Consider the following 25,011-nt stretch of genomic DNA (forward strand, 5'->3'; position numbering starts at 1 on the left):
GACCTGCTTGTGACTGGCATATTGACTGTTTCTTTGTCCCTTTAAGATGAGCTTGTTTGCCAGCATTAACACCTGCAGGGTCATTTAGAGATCAATACAACTAATCAATAAACCTGAATGACAATCTGCAAAACTGATCAATACGCTTGAACAGCATCCTGTCAGAGTGAACATTAACAGTGAGTGAATTATAAGTTAACACCAACTTAATATATCATAGAAATCAATTAAATCTGAAGTTGTGTGTAGGGATGTGGCACATACAGTCTACGGCATAAGACTATGAGATTCATTGGAGTTAAAAGGACATGGTGAAAGAAGACCCTTCAGACTAAAAAAGGTAGAAGCTTAGTAGTAAAAAACAGATTGACCTCCATTTGGGAACAACATTTATTTTAGTTTTTTTTTTTCAATCCTGTACTGACACTGAATTCACAGTTATCACACGCCTGAGGCTTTCCACAGACTGCCAAAGGCTCATCTGGAGGAAATATCCACATTTGCTTGTACCAGTTACAATAGTTTATATCTGATATAATTGACACACATAAACCGAAGACATACAAGGGTCTAAAGGCACACGCACCACCACCAGCAAACACACACGCATACACATTGTGCATGTCGCACACTTAGAATATACAAAACATATAACAAAAAATATATATGTATACCAATCTCCACAATATAATTTCATATCTGTTGACAGGATGTCAGGTTCAGTAAACTTCCTCTATATATACTCTGCAGTCATATTTCAGCTACACTTAAACTGAACTTTTCTGACACGCCATCATTGGTCAGACCCAATGGCTGTTGAAGGTGAGATGTGTGGTCCATACAGTTCACTTCAGAAAAGTGATGTCAGAGAATTATTCTTCCTTTAACAAAAATGTAGGATAAATAAATATTTTGATTTAGTTTGAACAAACGTAACAATAACTGACTGCCGTTTTAAAGAAACATTGTATGTGTGCTTCTGTTGAAGGGTAAGACCTCTTAAGACACACAAAGTACTTGATATCTATACAGATCACAAGCATCTTAAAAATCAGAGTATCTTAAGGAGCAGTCAGAATTTGACTTACACTTATTGCCTTAAGTGTTATGATTGTAAGTGTTATGAAGACTTTACTAAAACAGCATCAACTCATCAGTGAAGTGTATGAGCCTCGTGCAACACCAAGTTTTTCTGTGAGATTGTACATAAATTCTTTTGCCACAGCTATGTGTTGTACTCTGATGTAGTCATAGATGTAGACAGATGAAGTCTGTAACAGATGCAATAACTGGTGCACAGGTCTAGTATATAATGGTAATGTGTGCTTAGAAAGCTACTGTCAAACACTAACTCTAGTGAGAGTAAAACGATGGTGTTTGAATAACATATTGGAACATTGGAACCTGGCAAATAGGTTGTTCTGAATGAAGACTGACTTTACATGACTTGAAACCTCAGACCTTAAGATCTGTTAAGTGGTTATTAAGTTTTCTATAAGGCACAGGTGGACCCTCACCATCTGGTCTGGTTTACTTACAAAGCCGTTTGAGTTTAGGTGAACACTGGAAATGCTCTGAACCTGTATCACACAATTACCATCTAGCAAATATGACCAAGATAACAAATCAAGATTACAACCTGTCCACACATTCACATGATGTGGAAATGTTTTTCATTTATCAATAGTCACAGAATAGTCTATCACTGGTACCTCCACCGATTTGAGAGAGGGCAAGAACATTTTCACAAAATGTTAAGGTAGTTTGGCACATCAGAAATATCTTGTTCAACCCCTATAGTCGATTATGTAACGCCACCATAATGGCAGTTAATAATGAATATCCAGCACAACTGTGTTCTGTTCATAACAAAGGGAGTTGAATGTTGAAGATAACAGGACAAAATGAGCACAAAATCTTTACTGACACAAACTTCCCTTCTAAATAGTAGTAGGCTTATTGTGTTTCCTGTTTCATGTATTTAGAACTAACTGAATGCTTTATGCAGAGCCCTAGAGAGAGGCTCTATCAGGCTCTGGCTGTATCCAATACATGAAAATGGCTTCCTTCAACATCATTTCATCTAAGACATGTTTGGTCCCATCACTGGTAATGATAACATGACATGTTGTATCACTACACACTGCTAATGGCTGCTGACCAGATATCATTTTTTACCACAACGTGTTTATGATGTGATTTATGGTATGTCTTATGAATTAAGGATCAAGTAAAGTTTGTGTCATTTTGTCACTAAATTGTAATCAATATTTAACATTATTAAATGTAAGAGCATTCCAATCATACAGGTGTATACTTCCTTAACTGTACGTAGCATGGTTGTTTATCTTATAGTGTATATTGTGACTCGGACGGTGATCAACACAGCTACAAGACTGCAGACACAACAATTAGTTAAGACAGAAAGAAATGCCATGATTCTATGGAACCATGGCTTTAAACAGACTCATTTGTCCCTTCCCCCATACATGTACATGTAAAACAATTTACCAAAATATACCGTCTCTATACAAGAAATTAAGTTTGAGTCTATGTGTAATGGTCAGAGATGCTCAAGTTTCTCAACCACTTCATTTTATCAATGAAGGTCAGGATCTGAACTCATGTCATGGATTGGGATTGTGCTGTTTTCAAAATAATACACATAGGCTACTATGAAGGGTAACAGCTACTCTCTATGGCTTAATTCAGTAAGCAGCCCTTACTGCAACAAATAGTTTTATACTCAAGGCTGTTTCATAATCCCTCCAACACCTATGACTACATACCTCTTAAAATGTTTTCCATATATGAATTGGCTGATATACTGGTATTGAAAAGATGATTCATTTCATCTCCATTGTCCATCACAAACAGATAAAACATCTGCAAATGCCTAAATGTAAACATCTGGAATAGTCACCACAATCTCATCTTCAAAATTCCATGTGGATTATGTACCAAATCTTTGAGGAAGATTTATAAACACCTCTATTGTCTATTGTAAATGGGGAATAAAACATACAAAAAAGGTTTCGAAGATGGTCATTTAAAAAACAATTATGAACCAACACATCCAAATGCATGAATAGACAGCTTTCATAGATGACAAGAAGCTCATCAGCACAAGCTGCTTTAAAGTGCCTTGGCTTACAAATCAGACTCAGTAGCTGTCAATACTGTCACTGGAATGAGCCCATCATATTTTGACCTCTAATGACCTACACAGGGTCAATGATTGACTATTAACGTCCTATAAGGGAAACCCTGTTTTAACTCAGACCCTGTTTAATTTCATCCTCCATTCTGTTTGAGTAAGGCTTTGATTCCTGCAAAATGCTCTTTTGTAAGCTGTTGGGGCAAGAACAAGAAAGCCTTTTGCTTTCCCTTTTGTGGGACAGTGACAGTGACAATGACAGCCCAGAGGCATTCCCATTCCTGTAGATTTTTGATTTTGTGATTTTGTTTGGCTTCCTTGTTTTTTCTCAGTTTGTATACAACAAAATAGATACTCTTGAAGGTCATCATGTGCATGCTGGACAAAGACTGGCTACTCATCACTCTCAGTTTCGAAGTCATCACCCATCTGATAGCTTGTACCCTGCATTGAATAGGAGCGTGTCTTCATCGAGCAGTTGGAGTCCATGAGAATGGCCTAGAAAACAAGTGGCTGATTTTAGTGGAGGGCAATTTATATATCCTAGCACTTGTCTTAGTTAGAGCCATTGACATAAAACATACATAGGCCAAATACATACAACAGATAAATATACACAGTATTCACTCAATCACTTGATTTGTTTCAGCCTATATGACAATATTTTTAAGACATCCCGTTAAGAATAAATCATTAACATTTATTTATTGGGCAGATGCTTTTATCCAAGGCAACTTCCAGCAATATAGAATAACATTTAAGATACAGAGCTACTGTAAAACTACAGCAATAGAATAACATTTAAGCTACAGTTTCAGAGAAATCTGTCAATACTAGCACTAGAGGATAGGACTACCTACATTTTAAGTACTAGTCTAAGTATGATAGGAGGAGTAGTGGTAGAGGAGGTAGTGGTGGGAAGAGCATGGTAAGTGTGTATCAGGTGTGTGAGGTTGTCAGAAGCGCTAGGAGAGGAGGTATTCTTGGAAGAGTAGTGTCTTCAAGAGTTTTTTGAAGACAGACAGGGATGCCCTTGCTCTGGTGGAACTTGGCAGATCGTTCCACCATCGGGAAGCCATAGATGAAAAAAGTCTGGATTGTTGTGGTTGTGGGGGCAGCAGTGCCAGACGACATTCCTTGGAAACTTTAAACTCAAGTTTCTTGCCACCTTGGTAAGTGCAAGAGAGAGGGTGTCAGTTTTGATGTTGATGTTGTGATGTATGGTTTGTCTGGCTGGGAAGACTAGTAGTTCAGTTTTAGAGAAGTTTAGATGAAGGTGACGTTCTTTCATCCAAGCGTATATGTCAGAGAGACAGTCCTACTGTAGATCCGCACCGATCATCAGACAGGAAGCATAGATATAGTTGTGTATCATCTGCGTAGCAGTGATATGATAGGTCATGTGAGTGGATGATTGGGCCCAATAAGGTAGTGTACACAGCAAAAAGAAGGGGTCCCAGTACTGAGCCTTGGGGCACCCCTGTGGCAAGGCACTGAAATGTGGATTTGTGTCCTAGCCATGAGACATTAAACATACGCCCAGTGAGGTAGGATTCAAACTACGAGCTTTGCCCGTAATGCCCATGCTTAAGAGTATGGATAATAGGATACAGTGGTTGACTGTGTCAAAAGCAGCTGATAGGTAAAGCAAGATTAGAGCTGAGGACTGAGTTGCTGCACTGACAGATTTTAAAGCTTCTGCCACAGACAACAGAGCCGTTTCAGTGGAGTGGTCACTTTTGAACCCAGACTGGTTAGGATCAAGGAGGTCATTCCGTGATAAGAATTCCGTGAGAGAAATTCTGTGATTTGTTTGGAAGCTGCCCTGGAAGCTGAGAGGAAAGGTAGGAGTGAAACCGGGCAATAGTTCTCCACCTGGGTGGGAGCAAGAGAAGACTTTTTAAGCAGCAGAGTTACTTTGGCCAGCTTGAATGCAGTTGGAAATGTACCAGAAGCCAGTGAAGTGTTAATTACAGGTGTGATTCCTGATATGATGGTGGGAGAGGCTGGTAGGAATAGGGTTTGGTGGGCATGTAGTAGGGCAGCTACATGTACATGTTAGGAGTTTAGACACCTCACTCGTACACTAGACTCAGGGTATGTAGATTGTGACTGCTTGGTTCAGAAAACCTGTCAGTGAAGAATGAAGCAAAGATGTCAGCTGTCAGCTGCTACCCTGTCAGTGAAGAATGAAGCAACGATGTCAGCTGTGAGATTGGTAGCTGGTGGAGGAGGTATTGAGTAGAGTTTTGAAGGTGGAAAAGAGTTCTCAGTGGCACTGTGGATTGCAAAAGCCTTCTTTGCAGCAGTGGCACTGGATGAGAAGGAGGACATTATTGACCAAAGATTCTAGAGCGGAGCTCTGTTCTAGAATCTTTGGTATTGACTGGTAACTTGGAAGATTGGTAGGTGTATTAGTTTTGTGCCATTTCCTCTCAGCAGCTCATAGGCCAGTAAGCAGAGTTCAGAGGGTATTGTTCAACCATGGGTGTGTGACTGGTTAGGTCCAGCAGGTCTGGTGGATAGAGGGCGCAGGCTCTCCAGACAGGAGCTTAGTGTAGAGCAGAGAGACTCTGTAGCATCATTAACCTCAAGAGAGGAGAATGTGCTAGAAGGTGGAAGAGCAGAGGCTACTAAAAGAGAAATGGACAGGAGAGGGGTTGCAGAGGTTGCATCGAAAGGAGATCATGGGTGGAGGAACAGAAGACTGTTGAGAGTGAGAATGAAATCAAGCTCTCTGCATGCTTGGTGAGTTGGAGGAGTGTGGACCCATTAGTTCAAAGGAATGTATGAAGGACAAGAAGTCCACAGAGTTTGGATTATCTAAGTCATTGGTTCCCAAAGACTGGGTCGCGATCCACAGGTGGGTCGCAGGAGATTTTATTTGGGTCGCAAGCACAATTTATGTTGTGTAATAGGCCTAACTTATACCATTTAGCCAGGAAAGCTAACCGTTTTCTATTAGGATCTAGTTTGTTAACTACAGTCATGGCCCTATGTGCAATTTTGCATTTAGAATAGCTTTGAAACTGGGGGGCGAACGCGTCGCAGAGGGGACAGCGTGGACTCACAAAATGAAACATTTCTGTGGGGCGCCTGCCATGGACCTCTCAGTTGCAAAATGCAAGGGACATGAATCAGCCTTTTTGCACAAACATTAACGGACACCATCTCTTCAGCTTGACCGATTAAAATCTAGTCAACTAAAGCAGACATCCGTATACCAGACATGGCTATTCAATTTGCGTCATAGGCTGTAGATATTTTCAATTGTAGATGCACTCTTTAAAGTTAATAGCAACCTAAACAAACATTCCTTAATATTTCGGATTTAAAACACACTGCAGCACATTATATTAGGCTACAATTTAAATGGACATTTTAAACGCTATTATTTCCTGTCGTTTTCCACCTTGTGAACTCTCTAGGCTAGCCTACAATAAAGGCACATTATCTTTTGGCTATTGCGCAAAAGCCTCTTGTTCCATTCTTACAACATAGCCTGTCACAACATACCGTGACAGGCGTATCTTTTCGGTAGTCATTTCCAACTTTCCACGCTAATGATGCTTAAAATGCAACACAACTGTGCTCAAAGCAGGATGAGAAAAGGCTGAAGTTGTGTGTTTGTACAAAACTTTTTACAGCGTTGAAAGTATTTAACATTGTTAACTGGAATTGGAAACTGAAGAGTCAGTGCATCACCAATCCCTGTAATAGTAGTGGTACGCCAGACCTAGTAGGGGCTATTACGTATCCAGACACTGTAGAATGTTTTTTTTGGGGGCATAGAAAAGTTTGAGAACCTGTGGCCTAAAACAATAAAACAATATTGGTGGATGATTGTTTGCTCTGAAGTGAATGGGTCGCGATGGTCTGTCAATTTTAAAAAGTGGGTCCCCAGAAAAAAAGTTTGGGAAACACTGATCTAAGTGGATGCTCCTGTCACCGAGGAGTCGAGGACAAGCATGGGACAGTAATTCTTAGGGATGGAGGAAAGCAGGGTGTCAAACTCATCAAGGAAATGCCAAGTTGTCCCAGTGGATGGTAAATGACAATCACATAGATTTTTACCGGAGCTGTTACAATGATGACATGGTATTCAAAGGAATCATATTTGTCCAGACTGATGGGAGGTATGGGAAAGTGTGTGTAGTTGATGGAAAGCGTAGTGGGGTGGCATTGTTTTCCAGTTTGATCCAAGTCTCAGTGAAAGCCAAGAGGTCCAAAGATGATGGTTAGTATAGGCAGAAATGAAATCTGCCTTGTTTATTGCAGATTGGCAGTTCCACAACCCAACAGAGAAGGAGGTCTGAGAGGCTGAGAATGACCCAGAATGACCAAGAAAAGCATTGCCAGGAGATGAGGGAAGTGAGTAAGATTCACACCAGACCCAGATAATCAGAAATAAATGGATTGACCACTTGGATTCAGATGCCATCAAGACCAGAAGCACCAGAAGACAGAGTTTCACCAAGCAGATTGAATTTAGCAGTAAAACTTTTCCAGCACTTTCAGTCACATCCTCTATTTAAGAATATCTTAGCAGAAACTTACTTAAAGGATAAATCCGGCTGATTTTTACATGGAATGTCAAAGGTCTGTACAATATGAACAAAGTCCTTATGTGATAAAAAGATGCATTTTCTAGTCATTAGCTGTGAAGAAACCATTAGAAATTTAAAGTTTGTACTGTCACATAACTCAGTTTGCATTGTATTGTAGCTCAAGTGGAGTACTGGCCATTAGCTGCAGCTACTCCAGTTCAGTATTTTTCCAATCGACAGTACTCGGCAACGTCTAGCGATCAAGATCCATTTAAAAATCGGCTGGATTTCTCCTTTAAGGCTCCTTTCAGAAGCTTCTCAGTGTTTTCAAGTACTACAGTTCAGTTTTAAACTAAAGCTTTTAGTGTATTTCCGCCCCCAGAATGATCAAGAAAGGAATTGCCAGGAGATCAGGGAAGTGAGTGAGATTCCCACTGTCACCCCAGACAATCAGGAATCAATGGATTGACCACTTTGTTGGATGCCAACGAGCAGCACCAGAAGACAGAGTTCCACCAAGCAGATTGAATTTAGCAGTAAAACTTACTATGTAGAGACTTTTCCAGCACTTTCAGTCACAGTCCTGACTTTAAGATCTTTAAGAGTATCAATAATCAATAATCAATAAATCAGAGATTCAGAATCATATCAATCACCCATGTGTGACTTTATAAGGTTATATGTTCATTGTTGTCATGATGAAATATCAGTTTGCTCACTTTAATGTGATCTCACTGATGGCAGACACTAAAGTATGTTTCTGTGTATTTGAACAATACTCATTATGAGTTTTATGGTGATGGGAAGTTTTAATAGGCTCCATATCAAACTCCATAACACAACTCCATCTTATGCTGAAACGGAGATGATTCTATGTTATGATGCCTTGTTAGTTGCTATTAGCTTGTTTGATGAACCTTTAATGCTGTAATATGTCAAATATTTCCTAGTTTATATTGCCTAATAATACACAGCAAATTCTCTTACTAATGTGGAACATAATTTAACAGCTATCTGTATGTTATGAGGAGTGTACATTCTATTTCTGTCGCCAATTATATTGTGTCTGTTTTTCAGTTTTACAAAGTTTAGAGACATTTAAACAAACTTGCAGAAAACTGTGATTCAGTTGATCATCGAAGTGGAATTTGAATTTGAACACATTCTGTGCTGTTGACTGTCTTTCTAACTGGATAGCAGTTCAACACTTTGTGGTGAGAACAAACAATGTCAGTCAAGTCACACTGCATACACATGGTAGCTTAGCCAGGGCCCAAACCCATTTGATTTTTATTGCACCAATGTTTCCCATGTTGACTAATCTATGGCAGGCCGCCACAAAATCAATACTGGCCGCGCCACACAATAATATTTTATGTTGTACTATTTAAATTAGATAAAATCCTTTCATTGAGCTGCGCTTTTTACGCACACAGCCTTTCCTTGCCCCGCCCCACACTCTCTCGTAACGAACCAGCCGCACATCATCTGCATGTACATTTAACAAAACATTAACAATTGTTGAAGGATTGTTGTTGGTACTGCATAGAAGATGACAGGCTAAATTGCTAAATCACTGCATTCAAGTTAACTTTGCTAAGGACTTATCACAACATAGTAAATTGGGGAGACTAAACTAAGTTAAGTTATGCAATCAAGCAGTATCTCTAAGCTAATGTTAAAATACTGTTTGGATGTCGAGCTTAGCATGCTTAGTTACAGCTGCTTGTCAAATTATTATTATTTTTTTTGGTAGATTTTTTTGGGCTTTTTATGCCTTTAATTATAGAACAGTGGAGAGTGACAGGAAGTGAATAGGAGAGAGAGCTGGGGTGGGATCCGGAAAGGACCACGGGGCGGGAATCGAACCCGGGTCGCCGGCGTACGGTGCAGGTGCCCCAGCCAGTTGCGCCACAGCTGGGGCGCTGCTTGTCAATTTTGAGCAGGACTCATTTTATTGGCTCTGACACTGAATGTTTGCAAAATCCCGATGTAAATGGAAAAGCGTTTTCCAAGACTCAAAAATGCTTGTCCCAAGGAGAATAAGTACAAACCTTTATTTTACCTAACTACTGTACATAGAAAACATTATGAATTGCATCCACACATATCAGTAGCCTTTTAACTGTTAAAACTCCCTCACCAATGTCCCTCCTTCACGGACGTCTTAAAGTGAGAGGCACTCAAGTAAACCTACACACTATCAAGACGATCTTAAAATGACAGTAACTCAACCTACAATGTATAACCACTCCCCACCCCTACAATGTATAACCCCCCCAGCTACTGTACCACAACAAATTGAATCCAATTCTGTGGGAAATACTGTGAACTTTACCATTTTCTCCTCTCTGGCAGGGGGATCTCTGAGAAAGAAACAGAGCGGGGCGAAAAGGATGTCGATGATCCCAATTATGGTCATGAGAGCAGGGAAACCGATGCTCCGAGCGATGGCCCCACCAGCCGAGGGGCCTGTGGAGGGGTAGATGCAAACACACACACACACACACACACACACACACACATACCCACACAAACACGGACACGGATACGGACACGGACACACACACACACACACACACACACACACACACACACACACACACACACACACACACACACACAGAGAGAGAGAGAGAGAGAGAGAGAGGTTCAAAGAGTCCTCCTTACTAGAATGGTTCAATAAAGGAAGTTCAAACTACTGGAAGAAGATGCTGTAAACACAACATACCTAATGCAAATCCCATGCAGAAAGCCACATCAGCGATGGCATACACACTCCCATAGACAGAGACATGTCGCAGGTCTACCAGGTACCCCATGATAGGCATCATTGAGGAGTCCACCATCCCTAAAAGAAAGCACATGGAAAATGGAACCACAATGAATGGACTGGAGACAGACATTTTTACATCTTCAGAATTTACTGGCTAACTGATCACACACCAGAGAACTGTACGTTGCATATAGAGTCTATTCTGTATATGTACAATATATGGTAGTGGATACATAGTAGTGGATGCCAAACTATGTTCTTTTTAATGTTAGATTTTTACATAATACGGTATATGTTTGCGATATTTTTACATAATAATACCAGTTGAGATGACAAAAAACACACTAACCGATAGCAAACCCCACTCCGAAGTTTGGAAGAATTAGTCCATAGATGTCTTTGGCTAAAGGCACCTATCAGAAGTAATGTGAAAATGGGGTTTAAATGTTCACTTCATTATTTTGTCATTATTAAACTGTAATAGAAGTCATTAGCAGCATAGTTATTGTGCACAGATTACTACAGATCCATAATAGCAGGTCAGGACCAGAGTCTATTCAGACAGACCACATAGTTCCTGTCTCATGAGAACCATTTCACCAGATAACCCATCAGGATGCCTGATTTAGAGGCCTAATAGCAAGCCATGCGTGGCTTGGTAGCTGGCCGTGGTCCTGAGATGCCTGAAGCACAGATCGTGTGAGTGATGTATGCTGACAGCCTCAATGGATAAGAGCTAATGTGAACTTGGGAGAGCTAGTGAAACGGAGGAGAAAGGGAAGGAGGTGGGACGGTTACAGTTGGGAACAAAATTATTCATACCTCTAGGGTATTAATTTAATTTAATTTAATTGACCAATGTTTGTTCTGACTAATCGGCATATTGGTAAAGAGAAGTCAACATTAAATCAATATTTGTCAGGGGTATGAATCATAGGTCACAAGGGGAGAGGTCTCAGTCTCCGTCTCTTTCTGAACGGCAAGATATGGGCCAGATCAGGGCCGAAGTCAGCCACTGCCTGGGTTCCATCTAGACTTGGAGTGCCACACTAATCTGACGAGGCATTGTGCTGTGAGACCACAGACTTCCTGCTAAACCAGCTGGGGCCCTGTGTCGGGTGTGCCCTGTGTTCTCACAGACTGGTTTCTGTCTGACTCAGAAGCACACTTAGACTCTCTCTCTCTCTCTTTCTCTCTCTCTCTCTCACTACATCCCCCCTTTGTTGTAGTAAAACCAATTAGCCCCACTCCCATCGTAACCACACTATCTATAATAGCATTATGCAAGAGCATCTCTGTTTGAGTCCATCTTCTACAAGGGCTTCACATGATCGATATATTAGATAGATACTTTTAGACAGATAGATAGATAGATACTTTTATTCATCCTCACAAGGGAAATTCAGATGTCCAGCAGCCGTGTGTTGTCTACCAACAAGCATTCACACTGCAATACACTCATAAAAACCCTGATGACAACAGTTAATAAAATAAAAATAAAAAGAGTCCAAAAACAAGCTACTATCATTAGTAGTAAATAATTAATGCACTTCAAACAGGTCCGTTATGTAGTGTTATGTTGGCCGGAACAAATGACCTCCTGAACCTCTCAGTCCTGCAGCTCATGGTTTGCTGGGCAACCACAGTGTCATGCAGCGGGTGGCTCCTGTTACTGAGGATGGATTTCATCATGCTCCTCATTCTTTCATCCACCAAATCTCCTACAGAGTCCACTCTCCTCCCCAACACTGACACACACTTCCTGACCAGTTTGTCAAGTCGATTTGTCAACTGCTCTCAATAGTTGCAAAGTAAATAGTTTGCAGGCATATAAAAACTGTATTTAGAGACAGACAACGTGTATAAATGTGATCAAATAATTTTGAAGTACTTACGCAAAGAATACTGAGGCCAACTAGAAGCATTCCAATAAGAGAGCAGAGCCATCTACAGCGGGAGAGGAGAGAAAACACACCGGACAACAGCAATTAGAACTAGATACACACCGTCAGTCTCTAGTTCAACTCAGACCCCCAGAGACAACCAATCACCTCACAGAAAATGCTAAACCAAAGTCTCTAATTAGTGATAATTAATGTTTTGGAAAGGGTAGACAATATGATAATGTTGTATTTATATCTGAAATGTGCCTTAGTAACTTTTTCGGTTTTAGGTTTTAGGCTTTCCATTGGTTAGCATGACAAGGTGTGGTGAATGATTTTCATAGTGTAAAGTGAGATCCTCAAAGCAACGTAGCCTCATAGCTTCATAAATTCAAACCTGCACAAACATCATCCACAGCATTTAATAAAAAAAATACCAATAACAATGCTCAAACGAGTTTCATTTTGAGGTGGTGAATGACAGCGGAAACAGATAGCAGAGGAGACAGATAAGAGTAACAAAGAGAAAAAGTGCACACACAGTCATTTCCTTCCATACCTGCCCATTTTGTGTGCCATAACACCAAAGATGTGCGTGCCTATGAGGTATGAGATACTGGCAGGGATGAACGCAACACCTGAGGAACAGAAGAAGGGAAGAAAAAAGGAACAGGAAGGTAGAGAAATGTAAATGGTAGAAAGAGGGGGTAGGTAAAAGGGAAGAAACAGGGATGAGAGAGAGGGATGGAAAGACAGACAGAGAGAGAGAGAGAGAGAGCATTCAGATAACAGTGAGTATTATCAGTCTCTATCTGTGCGCTGCTGGTCCCCTTTCCAGACGTACTAATGAATCCTGGGCACTCCTCTCGTCTCCGAATGACACCCTAATATCCTGTCATCCTCTCATCTCTCCGCTCCATCTCCCCGTCTTCTGTCTCTCCAACTCCTGCCTCTCTCTCTCTCTCTCTGTCTCTCTCTCTCTCTTTCTCTCTCTCTCTCTATCTCTATCTTTCTCTCTCTCTCTCTCTCTATCTTTTGCTTCCTTAGCAAAACAGAAGGTGGACGATGCAGTACACATACGTTAGGGGGGCACATACAAAGTGGTTCATCTTATTCCCTATTCTCTATAATCCACTACACACACACTAGCATTATATATACACAGCATATAATATAGAGAGAGACTACATGCTACATGCCAGCACTACAAATCAAATGTGTGGAAAGCAGAAAAGCTCTAAAGACGCTTATTCATACTCTACCGAGTTGCCATTTCCTTGGGCACATGGTCTCCATCATCCAAATAGGCAGGGCTGGTTCCAACATGGCAATGGCCATATTAGCAAAACAAATGGAACCTGGAGGGCAATGGGCAGACAGAGAGAGAAGGAGTGATTATTTTGTGCATAAGTGGAGGTGTGGGTCTATCTATCCTCTATCTATCTCTGTGAACAATTCACACATTTTTTTCTCTTTTATTTCTTTTTGTTCAACCATTTCTCTCTCTCTCTCTCTCTCTCTCTCTCTCTCACACACACACACACACACACACACATGCACACACACCACTGCATAATACCCTATATTAGCCAGGCATTTGGTTGACAGATGGGTAATTGGAGTGGTCGGCTGCCTCAGTGACACAAAGATGCTTTTCCTTAGCTCTTCAACCACTCTTCAGCTACTCTTTGCTTGAGATGACACCCCCCTTACACACACACACACACACACACACACACACAGAGCTCTCTAAGAGAGACAGAGAGAGAGAGAGAGAGAGAGAGAGAGAGAGAGAGAGAGAGAGAGATGTGCAAATCTTCCTGCTATCATTTTGAATTACTGTATGTCACCTAAAGTTAGTGAGCTGTATATATCACTCTTTAATTATATATGCCCAGGTCTGAGTCCTTGTAAAACACTCGTAACATAAAACAGGATATTCAGATCAGTTCTTCTTGCAGCCCATTGAGCCTCCCTCTCAGGCATGCATAATGCCCCTTTGATCCCCTCTTCTTTTGAGGAGAATTTTCAAAAGGGCAAAATGGCCACCGTACTAAATAGAATGCAGCGATTTACAAACGGCCAGTTTCCTTACCTGCAGCGATCAGAATGTAGGGGTCCTTCATAAGTGTGAGGATTGGAGTGCCTTGCTGACTCTGTAAAGGTTGGAGAAGAGCACCAATATGAGACGTAAGTTATCATAAGATATCTGTAAGTTATCACCAGAACATATCTGTTTCTATCTTTTTCTTTTTATCTATCTCTTCACATCGTCATGGCATTCATGAAGTTGTAAAAAGCACACAAGCCTTTCTATAGACAGACATATAACAATGAGAAACACCCAAAGACTGTGTTAGTCAACACAGACATCCCACAGCTTGCATTACAGAAGGTGTTACAAGGCCCTTCAAACAACACACACACACACAAACACACACACGCACATACACACACAAACACGCACACGCACACGCACACACATACTCAGCCATTCAGACAGATCCACACGAGGCCATCAGGCATCCTCATGCAGAGACAGCTCATAATTACCCTCACAGGCTACATTCGCAATCCTTCTCCCCCAACCTGCACTCCAGCTTCCTCATTGAAGGAAGTGTCACGCTAAAAGAAAGCCTCGCTGCGTTTTTCGTCACTATCTTCCATCCTTTTGTGGACGCCCGAATCTAATTACAGTAAAAGCGGGGGACGCCTCCACGAATGAACACCGTGTCAATCATAATCCAACTCCATTTGTTTTGATCAGTGACCACCACCTTCTCGTGTGCAACCCTCTATTTCTGGTCTACCTCCACTGCACACACTCCCTCTGCGTGTGTTTGATGGTTTAACGATCTAGTGTGTTGTCTTGAGCATCTTCATAAATATCGCCGCCTTAGCGTGTCAGATGCGGATTTTACTCCAGCGAGCGGCATGCTTGCCCTTAACTCCTCGCCCCTGAGGAGTGTCTCCAGTGTTCGACCCGCGCTCTCCAGCTCCGATGACCACAAGCTCAGGCTGAGACATTGGAGAGTGCTGGGTGGAGGCACTTAAGGAGGTTGCAAAATTAACGAGAAAGTGATGGCCAAAGAAACCGGGGGCAGCTTTGAGTCTGTGCACAGGATGAAGCACATCGGCAGCGCCAAACACACACACACACTCTCTCTCTCTCTCTCTCTCTCTCACACACACACAGAGAGAAAGAGAGAGACAGAAAACACACACACACACACACACACACACACACACACACACAGAAAGAGAAACACACACACACACACACACACACACACACACACACACACACACAAACAATTCCAAGTGTTTTTCTCATTGCCACTGTCATATCCAGAGAGACTGATAGACATCATCCCTCATAGATCAAAGTCATGGGGCCTCTGATAGAGATCTCCATCCCACAGCTGCACTTCCTCTGAGTCATCTTAAAGCACCATCACAAAGGACCGCTCCTCTGACACGGTTTTCCTGTTGCATCCAGAGTCTCCCGACACACTATCACACAGGAGCTAGAGCTTTCTGTGTTTGGCCTTTTATTTCTCAGACGTCTCAGAAGTATACTACTAAGATTAATACGCATGATTCGTCTTTGAAGTAGTTGGTTTTCTTTTTCATTTTCATACGTACAAACCGGATGAAATTTTTGAATTACGAATGAATACCGTGTATTCATTTTCAAGTGGGCTAATTAAACTGACTGTGTTAGACACACCTTCTGCCATGAGAGAGAGAATGGTTCTGTCCCTCTGACTGATCTCTGGGGGGACACTGTCTACTATGGTCAGGGAATAGGAGAGCTCTGTCCACTGAGTTTTTTTTATTACGTTTTTCCAAAGGTGTTATACAAATATTAACAAGACCCCACAAACCTTACAAAACCCAACTAAGTGTAACAGACCTGAAACGTACAGTATATAAAGACTATTTGAGATTATTGAAATTATAGACAAAGCATGTGCACGACCAACACAAACAACATGAAACAAATAAAGACAGTATTTGACAAGACAATACACTACAGGGGTCAGATTACAATGGGGGTGGAGGAGGAGCGTGAGTGTGTGTGTGTGTGTGTGTGTGTGTGTGTGTGTGTGTGTGTGTGTGTGCAGGAATACTGTCTACTGAGTTTGAACTAAAGAGACTATCAGCACTCACCTCTGGCTCCACCTTTGAGGGCTGCAGGACAAACAGCTGTAACGCTGTTCAGAGAGGAGTAACATAACACTCAAGATTGGTTTGTTCACACAGTATAAATACAAAATATTGTAACAGAAGAAGAAACTGAATTGATTTGGCTTTATATATGAATATGTCCACACACAAGCATCAAAGCCTTCACTTTAGCCTGTTTTATCTTTTCTGCAACACACACACACACAAGCATGGTGTCAAACACACCTCCATCCAGCACGGCTAGCACAGCCAGGATGAGGAAAGGAGCGGTCTTCCCGACAAACTCGTACATGACACTCCCAAACGGAGGGCCCACTGGTGGAAAAACAAACACATTAGTCAGGCGCCGGGGCTTTGGACTGCTACACAATGCCAGCCATGCTTCATGCTGTCCCATAGTACAGGCCCAAAACAGCAGCTTTAATGAGGCTCCTTTACGGTAATGATCCTAATACAATCACCAAAATAATTTGGGCCAATGCAGATGACTGAATGAGGCTAGTAGGAAAACCAAAGGGTTATTTTTACTGGAAAAACCCCTTTCTTGAGGATCATGATGTGTTTTGAGATTTACATGTTTACTTAGATGTCTTTACTTAGATGTGAGACATCAAGTTAAGTTATTGTTTTTAAATTAGTTTTCAGAGTTAGTATAAAAAGACAACCAAAACACTCACCCAGTACCCCCATGGCCAATCCTCCAAGAGCTACACCTATGGCATTGCCCCTCTCCTCGTCATCAGTGTATACACTCGCCAGCATTCCCATTCCTGTAAAAACATTTCACACACACACACACACACACACACACACACACACACACACACACACACACACACACACAGACACACACACACACACACACACACACACACACACACACACACACACACGACACACACACACACAACACACACTTAACCTCGACATCTAGCATGAACTATGAGTAATACAGTATCAGTGAAGCCTTGTATGTTCAATACAAATGGCAGCTAAGCTCACCAGCCACTGAGGAGCATGAGGAACCAACCCCCTGCATGGATCTGGCCAGAAACAGCAGAGTGTAGCTCTTTGAGAATGCAAACACTTACACAATAAGACATTAAGAGAAAGAGACAGAAACACATACAGTATTATGAAATAACCACAGTCCAGCAATCTATTAGGAGCAAACATGTATTCATTACAACGAAACAAGAGACTCCTGACAACTCCTGAATGACAGGTTAACCAGTTAAAAAACAGAAATTAAAATGTATTTGTATGAGATGTTAAAATATGACCAAGTACAGTGTGTATATCACAAGACAGATGATCATGTTTGCTCATGTCCATGTATGGTGCAGGCCAGGGCCTACAGTATCATTCCTCCAGTGTTCAACAATGCATTCTATTTCACAAAACAGGCCTAGTGGCTTCAGTGGGATGGCATGGCATATTTGTTTTATAATATGGGGGTGGGGTCGCAATGTAAAGAACTACTGACACTTGAAACAGCAATGTACATGCCCTCTCTCTCTCTCTCTTCCTCTCTCTCTGCATAATCGGCCACTAAATGCAGCCTACATAGGCATACTAACGACAGTAAATAAAAGAATAGGCTCTTAATTCACTAAAGCAATCAGGACAAAAATATCAACACAAGACGTGCAGACATTATTTTCTTCATTGCAAGTCTCTTTCACCTGGTAGCCGCACAGCTCATTTTGGGGTCAGTGTGCAGTCAGATTTAATTTCAAGTTGCTGTTGAAATGCTAAGGAGGAAGTGGTTAGGACCTACTAAAAACTCCACCTTCCATAACTACACTGCTAAACGTGAGTTCTACACAACGTGGACCCTGATAACAAGCCCTGCTTTAACTGGTGTGGGACTGGGAAGCCAAAGCCCTTCGTACAGGGCTGGTTAAGCACAGTTTGACTATAGCCTGATTGGTTGATCATTTGTTGCTTAGTGATAGGGCTGGTGTGTTTCACCATATATATGGTGGAGAGAACAGCGCAGCACAGAATGGACAGAACTGTTAAACAATTAAACGAAACGTCTTAATTAAAAAGACAGCTATTGGCAGACAAAACAGGCCTTCTTGGCCACCGGGAGAAAATGCCAAATAACTGAAATTATTCTTCTGCCTTGTAACAGACAATACATGTGGTACACCAAAGGCAACTATTGAAATAATCATAATATAGAGAGAGTTTAATCTTCATTACAATTCAGATATGGTCAGCTTTAAAGACTTAAAATTCAACTTGTAGACTGCAAAGTCTGTTCATGCATGCCTCAAACTGAAACAACACCAACAACCAGCCCGGAGAAGGTTAGAGCAGGGGTGTAACTAGACTGAAAACTCTACTGGGGCACAGTCCAATCTAATGATAATAATAATAAGCTGCTGCCAAAGAGGCAACAGGAGCTAGATAAAAACCTTAACTTATTTACTGAGGTACAGCATGCGCCCCATTAAAAGAGGTCTAGTGATGCCCATGGGTTAGACTTTCACTTACTGATGGTGGAGAGAAACATGATGCAGAAGCCAGCGAACATGGGGATTTGGTAACCTATTCTGAAATGACACAGAACAAAATGTCAGATAGTGGACATACTATCCAAATGTATGAGCAATACTACTTAAAAGTCATAACAAGACAATACTGGACCTCCAGTGGATAAAACTAATTCCTTTTCCATCTCCCATTCAAATTGAAGTTCTGAATCTGCCTTAGACACACAGGAAAATGAAAGCTTGTTTGATATGGCGAGGGTCTTGAAAACTCCTAGAAAAGTTGTGCTAGCTAGAGGCGTGCACAATCTCTAACTCAGGTGTCCTTCCACTACATCTATTCAGGAGTAACAGATGTATGAACGCTTGTAATGGCAGTGGGAGAAATTTAGAGAAAGAATTACTGATGGCTTGGGGGGCGCTGTGGCGCAGCAGGCTACAGCGCCCGTACCATATACAGGTCCGAGTGCCGACCTGCGGTCATTTCCCGATTCCCACCCCATCTCTCTCTCCCACTTACTTCCTGTCACTCTTCACTGTCCTGTCCAAATAAAGGCAAAAAAGCCCAAAAAATATACTTTAGAAAAAAAAGAATTACTGATGGCTCTTCTTGAAGCAATACAACAGTACTGTGGTGAGACAAATCTTAACCGGTATCCCGCAAGACTCCCTTCACTTCATTTTAATTAAGTAAGCATAGGTGTTTTAAACATGCTCATCCTTATATCAATATGATGAATCCTTAAACAAACAATATGAACAGGATACCTGCCATTAAGCTAATTGAGCAACTTCATATGACAGTGTCTACATTTGTAAAGCAAACAAAAATATATTTTTAGCAGATCAACACACCCTATTGAACAACAAGATGGATAGTCGTATCACTTCTGAATGGATTGGTCACAGTTTTCATTTCAACTTCTAATAAACAGCTTCAAAAACATCATCTTATCAATATCATATCAGCGTAGCCCATGTGAACAACAAAAAGATACCATGTATCCAGCAGTTGTCAAACTGGTGTTTCTACGGTCTGCCAAACATATGCAATAACACAGGAAAAATGTTTTTTTTTTTTGGTTGACTAGCTTTATGTCATCTTCTCATGGGGAGCCGTAGCCTAGTTTAAATTGCAGGGCAGTTTTGGGCTCAGCTCAGGCAGAAACAGAACATAGTGTCTCCTTTCTGCAGCATTCTCCAGAGCCAAATCTCTTCAACATTCTCTCAGAATCCACACGTGACCAACAGAATACTATATTCACACTACACTACAATCCCTTCACAATGAAGAAAGCTATGGATTAATATAAAGATTATTTACAACCCCAAATCATAAAAAGTTGGGACATTGTGTAAAATCCAAATTAAAACAGAATGTGATAAAATACAAGTCTCGTAAACCCATATTTAACAGCAAAAAGGACATAGACAACATATCAAATGAAAATGGAACTTTGGACTATTTCATGGAAAATATCTGTTCATTTTTAATTTGATGCCAGCAACATGTTTCAAAAAAAGTTGGGACAGGGAATGCTTACCACTGTGCTGCCTCTTCATTTAACAACATTCTATAAATGATTAGTAACTGAAGAGACCAGTTGCCAGAGTTTTGAGAATGAAATAGTGTCCCATTCCTGCCCGATATAGGATTGCAGTTGCTCAACAGTATGGGGTATTCTTAATCATGTTTTTCATTTCATGATGCACCTAATTTGGCAGGTCTGGACTGCAGACAGGCCATTTTAGCACCTGGACTCTTCCTCTATGGAGAAATACTGTTTAAATATGTGTAGAATTCATTTTGGCATTGTTCTCCTAAAATATTCAAGGTCTTCCCTTTGACATTGCCTATATATGTTGCTCAAAAACTGTATTCAGAATTGATTGTGCCTTAATGTGCAAGATGCCCATGCTGTAGGTACTAATGCACCTTCACACCGTTATAGATGTTGGGATTCAAAATGAGCACTAAAACAAGTTGGATGGGTTGGTTAAGATGCAAATGACATTGTTTCATAATTTGTGCACACAGGTTTGATGTGATGAATACCCCTATATCTTTATTTCTAAGAGACCCTGCCTCTCTGGAATGCTCTTTTTCATACCCAATCGTGTTGCTAGTTCCCCTAATTAGTTGTGAAACATTACTCCTTTTATTTTCTTTATCATTACACAACTTTTCCTGCATTTTGTTATCCCCATCCCGACTTTGATATGTTGTCTGTGTCCTTTTTGCAACTAAATATGAGATAGTTGCAGATTATTACATTCTGCTTTAATTCGCATTTTACACGTCCCAACTTTTTCTGATTTGGGGTTGTATATAGCCTGGGTGTTCCCATGCTGCCTTGCGCGCGATTTGATTCACACTGCTAAGGCAGCCTGGAGACCATGGAGCAAATTTTCACCTGAGATAGGGAACCAATCACAGAACAGGGGGGAAAGCAAGACGATGATGAGCTATGCACAGACGCATTTGATAGACATCCGTGGCACCCAATAAACGGATCTGGGCATTTTTTTCAAATACGAGAAAATGAACGTTTGGTTCCCAGACCACGTCTCATTGAGAAGTGGTGGCGCTAGCCAGGCTAGGTTGTATATATAATATATAACACATTGTGAATTACCACATTTTGCCACAACAGGCAGTACCGAGGGAGAGGAGAGGGGAGTGGAAAAGGAGTGTAACCCAGGAGATGACCTTTGCCCTGCATGACATTTAACTGTGTCATCAGCATGTACAAGTAAGACCCTCAGGAAACGCTTGTTTTTTTCATCTATCCATTTGGGTTGAACTCAGATGTTTTTCTCAAAATCTCTGAAAGTGGCTACTGCATGGCCATATTTTACTGCTGATAAAAAAAATGGGCTTCCTTCGTTTTGGCCGCTCAGCATAGCACACTGTACTGAAATCAAGATGTTCATTCAGGCATCCCATCACTTGTGCCGCAGGCTGACACACCCACCTGTTAGTGAGGGGCCCGATGAAAGGGTTGGTGAGGAGCTGCACAGTGGCTTTGGAGGCGAAAAGGAGTCCAACCTTCACATTTTCATCGAGGAGCTGTTTGTCTCCTTTGGGGCAGTCTGTTCCGGTGGCGTTAGTGGTGGCCGGGGCGATGGATGTGGACGGTGCCAACGGTTTTAGAGTGGAGTGCAGGCTGACCCCACTGATCTCATATGTAGAGTTGTCATACAGTGACATAATGGTCTGGAACGTGCTAGAGGAGGGAAAGGGCATGGCGGTAGGGGTACTCCTGTCCTCCACAGCTGCCTCATCGTCCAGTGTGTAAAGGTAACTGGGGATAATGGGCACTACACGTGACAAAAAGCAGAAAGATGTAAGACTCCCCCCACACACACACACACACACACACACACACACACACACACAATTATATAGAACACACACACGCACACACAAACACATCAGCGTATTTTGAACAATTACTGACAATAGACTTCAACCAAATCTCACACACTAGTACTAAAGCAGCCATTTCTACAAGCTTGTTTTATGACATGCTCCTTTGAAGGAGATTATCTCTCTCCTCCAGGCGCATCTTGCTCCAGTAGGCTACCGGTTTAAAGCTGCATCTGTGTCACTTAGAATCACACAAAGCAAGGCGACGTTGTCGAGATTGTATGATGTTTGACGTGAAAACACTACACACGTTTAGGCTGTTTTATCAAATTCCTAATTTTCCTTTAGAATATTTCCGAAAATAATCTTAGCATTTAAATTGCTAAATACAAGATTTTCTACAGTTTCCAAATCAACACGGACCTCGATGCGAATTCTGTCATTTCAGTTATGTTTTTGTCCAGTTATTGAACACCATATTTAAACATTATACTTCCCATCAAAGGTAATTTAATTGATGGATATCATAACCACAAAAATCGATTGTAACCTACTCTGTTATGAATGAAAACTGTATATTGACAGAATGTGTGCCTAAATTTAGCCTCCCCACTATGGTTTTAAGTTTGGCATCCTTCTAAAATGACAAAAGAGGAACGACCAGCTGACTCCTGTAATTTGATTTTGTTATTTCATTACCTCAATATATGTGATAAGCTGACTGATTTACTTATCCTTGTCTATCCTTATTAAATTAAGATGGCCCAGTGAACGTAAACCTTCGGTCCCCTCAATAAATTACCACTACTGGATTTAGATTGAATTTCGCACTTGCCAGAAATCAGTAGCCTAACCAAAGAGTTCTTATCAACAATGTAGGCTATTCACAAATGACTGCTTAACATCGAAGACGTTGAAAGTTTATCTAGCCGACTATCTCATAGTCATCGGTGGACAACAATTAGATTATGTTGAAACCTATGAATTTACAGTTAAATGTAAAATTTGAAAACTTTTTTTAGTAACACTACAAAATTGCTATGGCTACTTAACGGAACTGCAGGAATAACTATTTTATAACGCCGGTGTAAATTGTAACAGCGCCATGAGTAAAGCATGCGTAACAGGTGAATGGAGAAAACTTCAGCTTTCGTACTTACCGACCACCGTCAATAGCATATTATCCAACAAAAGAGCGATGAATACGATAAGCAATATCAATCTTCTGGACTGTCTTCTTTCTCTCATCCATGTCAGCAAACTGAATTCTTTCAGAGAATCTAATGCTCCCATTTTTACAGAATCCGAATGGGAGAGAGGGATTGAGCCCTGCAACAGGAGAAAGGGATATTGAACATCGCAAGCATCATGATGCATCAGGATATTTATTTTATAGATTTTGGTCTGAAGAGGTAAAATATCAAACTAATTTAAGTTAGCCTACACTTCGAAAGGAAAGTGTGCCAAAAAATGTATGCTACTTCAGCAAATTACAGTAAAAATAGTTATGAAGCGCAGGTCGAGTCAAATAAAACAGTTTGCTGTGCCTATTTGAATCTTACCTTAAGCGCTCATTTACAAGTGGGCTTGCTGTCACAGCCGTGGAGTAAGGCGCCAAAGATGCGGGCGTTTTACTTACTTACCGCTTCCTGACGTCAGTGGTCCTTATCAGTCGTGAGCATCACCAGAGGCAGTACTGCGTAACCTGCGCACCAGCAGCGCTTTTGGAGAGGTACCGTATCCTCAGGACTGACGTCTCGGAGGGAGAAGTGCAACACTTGTGCCATGCGACTGACTCTCAATCAACCGCTAGCAAAACATTTCAAAAGTGAACTAAATGTAGTTTCTGTTACAACAAAATTCAAGCAGATAGGGTCATTTACGCAGTCCCACGATAACTATATGGTTTGCGCTCAAAATATCTGCCATCACACGGTGCCATCATAAATGCTCTGTAGGCTATAGACAGAGAAAGTGAATGGGGGTGTGAGTTACAGGGGGCTTCTTTACACCTAATGTAACAGGATCAGATCTATGTACTTATTTAGTCCCTGTTCCCAAACGCAATCTATGCGTTTCAACACGTTGACTAAAAATGCTCTGGCGCCATCTAGTGTTTACTACACCTTCTTTTTCCTTTTGTAGTTTTGCGGCCTCGCAGGAATAGTTGCAGTCTCCCGAAGGGGGCAGTGTTAACTTCCCCTACTTTACTGAGGCTATACTGTCACTCACTGAGAGAGACCATTCGAATATAACTACTGTACTACAGTACGGAATGATGCAGCTGTCTGTGATTCTATTTCTGAACAATAACATGTCATGTGATTATATTACAGTGAAATTGTTTCCAGATTGGTCCCAGATTGCCATTCCACGAGAACGTTGGCTACATCCTAACTGAATCATCCAAGTACATCCCTGCTGAAAAAACAGCTGGAAACTAGCTTATGCTGGTAGCGTTGGTCTTTGCTATGTAGCTGGTAGCGTTAGTCTTTTCAATGTAGCTGGTTGGGCCACCAGTTGGACATGCTGGCGTGACCATCTGCGGAAGCTGTTCATGCTGGTGTGACCAGTCTGTCATGTGGG

The 25,011-nt window shown here is 41.3% G+C and overlaps 1 protein-coding gene across 2 annotated transcripts; it reads right to left on the reverse strand.

Annotated features, from left to right (window-relative positions):
* Window positions 1-383: 383 nt before the first annotated feature.
* On the reverse strand, window positions 384-24,230 carry slc18a2 (solute carrier family 18 member 2). 2 transcript variants are annotated; one of them, XM_048269542.1, is made up of 16 exons: window positions 24,069-24,230; window positions 23,586-23,754; window positions 22,031-22,376; window positions 19,060-19,118; window positions 17,557-17,640; window positions 17,232-17,324; window positions 16,780-16,869; window positions 16,537-16,580; window positions 14,459-14,519; window positions 13,626-13,721; window positions 12,923-13,001; window positions 12,376-12,427; window positions 10,830-10,893; window positions 10,436-10,555; window positions 10,043-10,176; window positions 384-3,655 (listed from the first exon to the last, which is right to left on the reverse strand). In XM_048269542.1, exons 2-16 carry the CDS (start codon window positions 23,716-23,718, stop codon window positions 3,551-3,553), a joined length of 1,560 nt encoding a protein of 519 aa, XP_048125499.1. In that variant the 5' UTR covers window positions 23,719-23,754; window positions 24,069-24,230; the 3' UTR covers window positions 384-3,550. The 2 variants fall into 2 exon arrangements, with proteins under 2 accessions (XP_048125499.1, XP_048125500.1); XM_048269543.1 differs by having other exon boundaries at window positions 23,988-24,070.
* Between the last annotated feature and the right edge of the window lie 781 nt (window positions 24,231-25,011).

This window comes from Alosa alosa, chromosome 18 (assembly GCF_017589495.1).
Source record: "Alosa alosa isolate M-15738 ecotype Scorff River chromosome 18, AALO_Geno_1.1, whole genome shotgun sequence".
In the NCBI taxonomy this organism is placed as follows: domain Eukaryota; kingdom Metazoa; phylum Chordata; class Actinopteri; order Clupeiformes; family Clupeidae; genus Alosa; species Alosa alosa.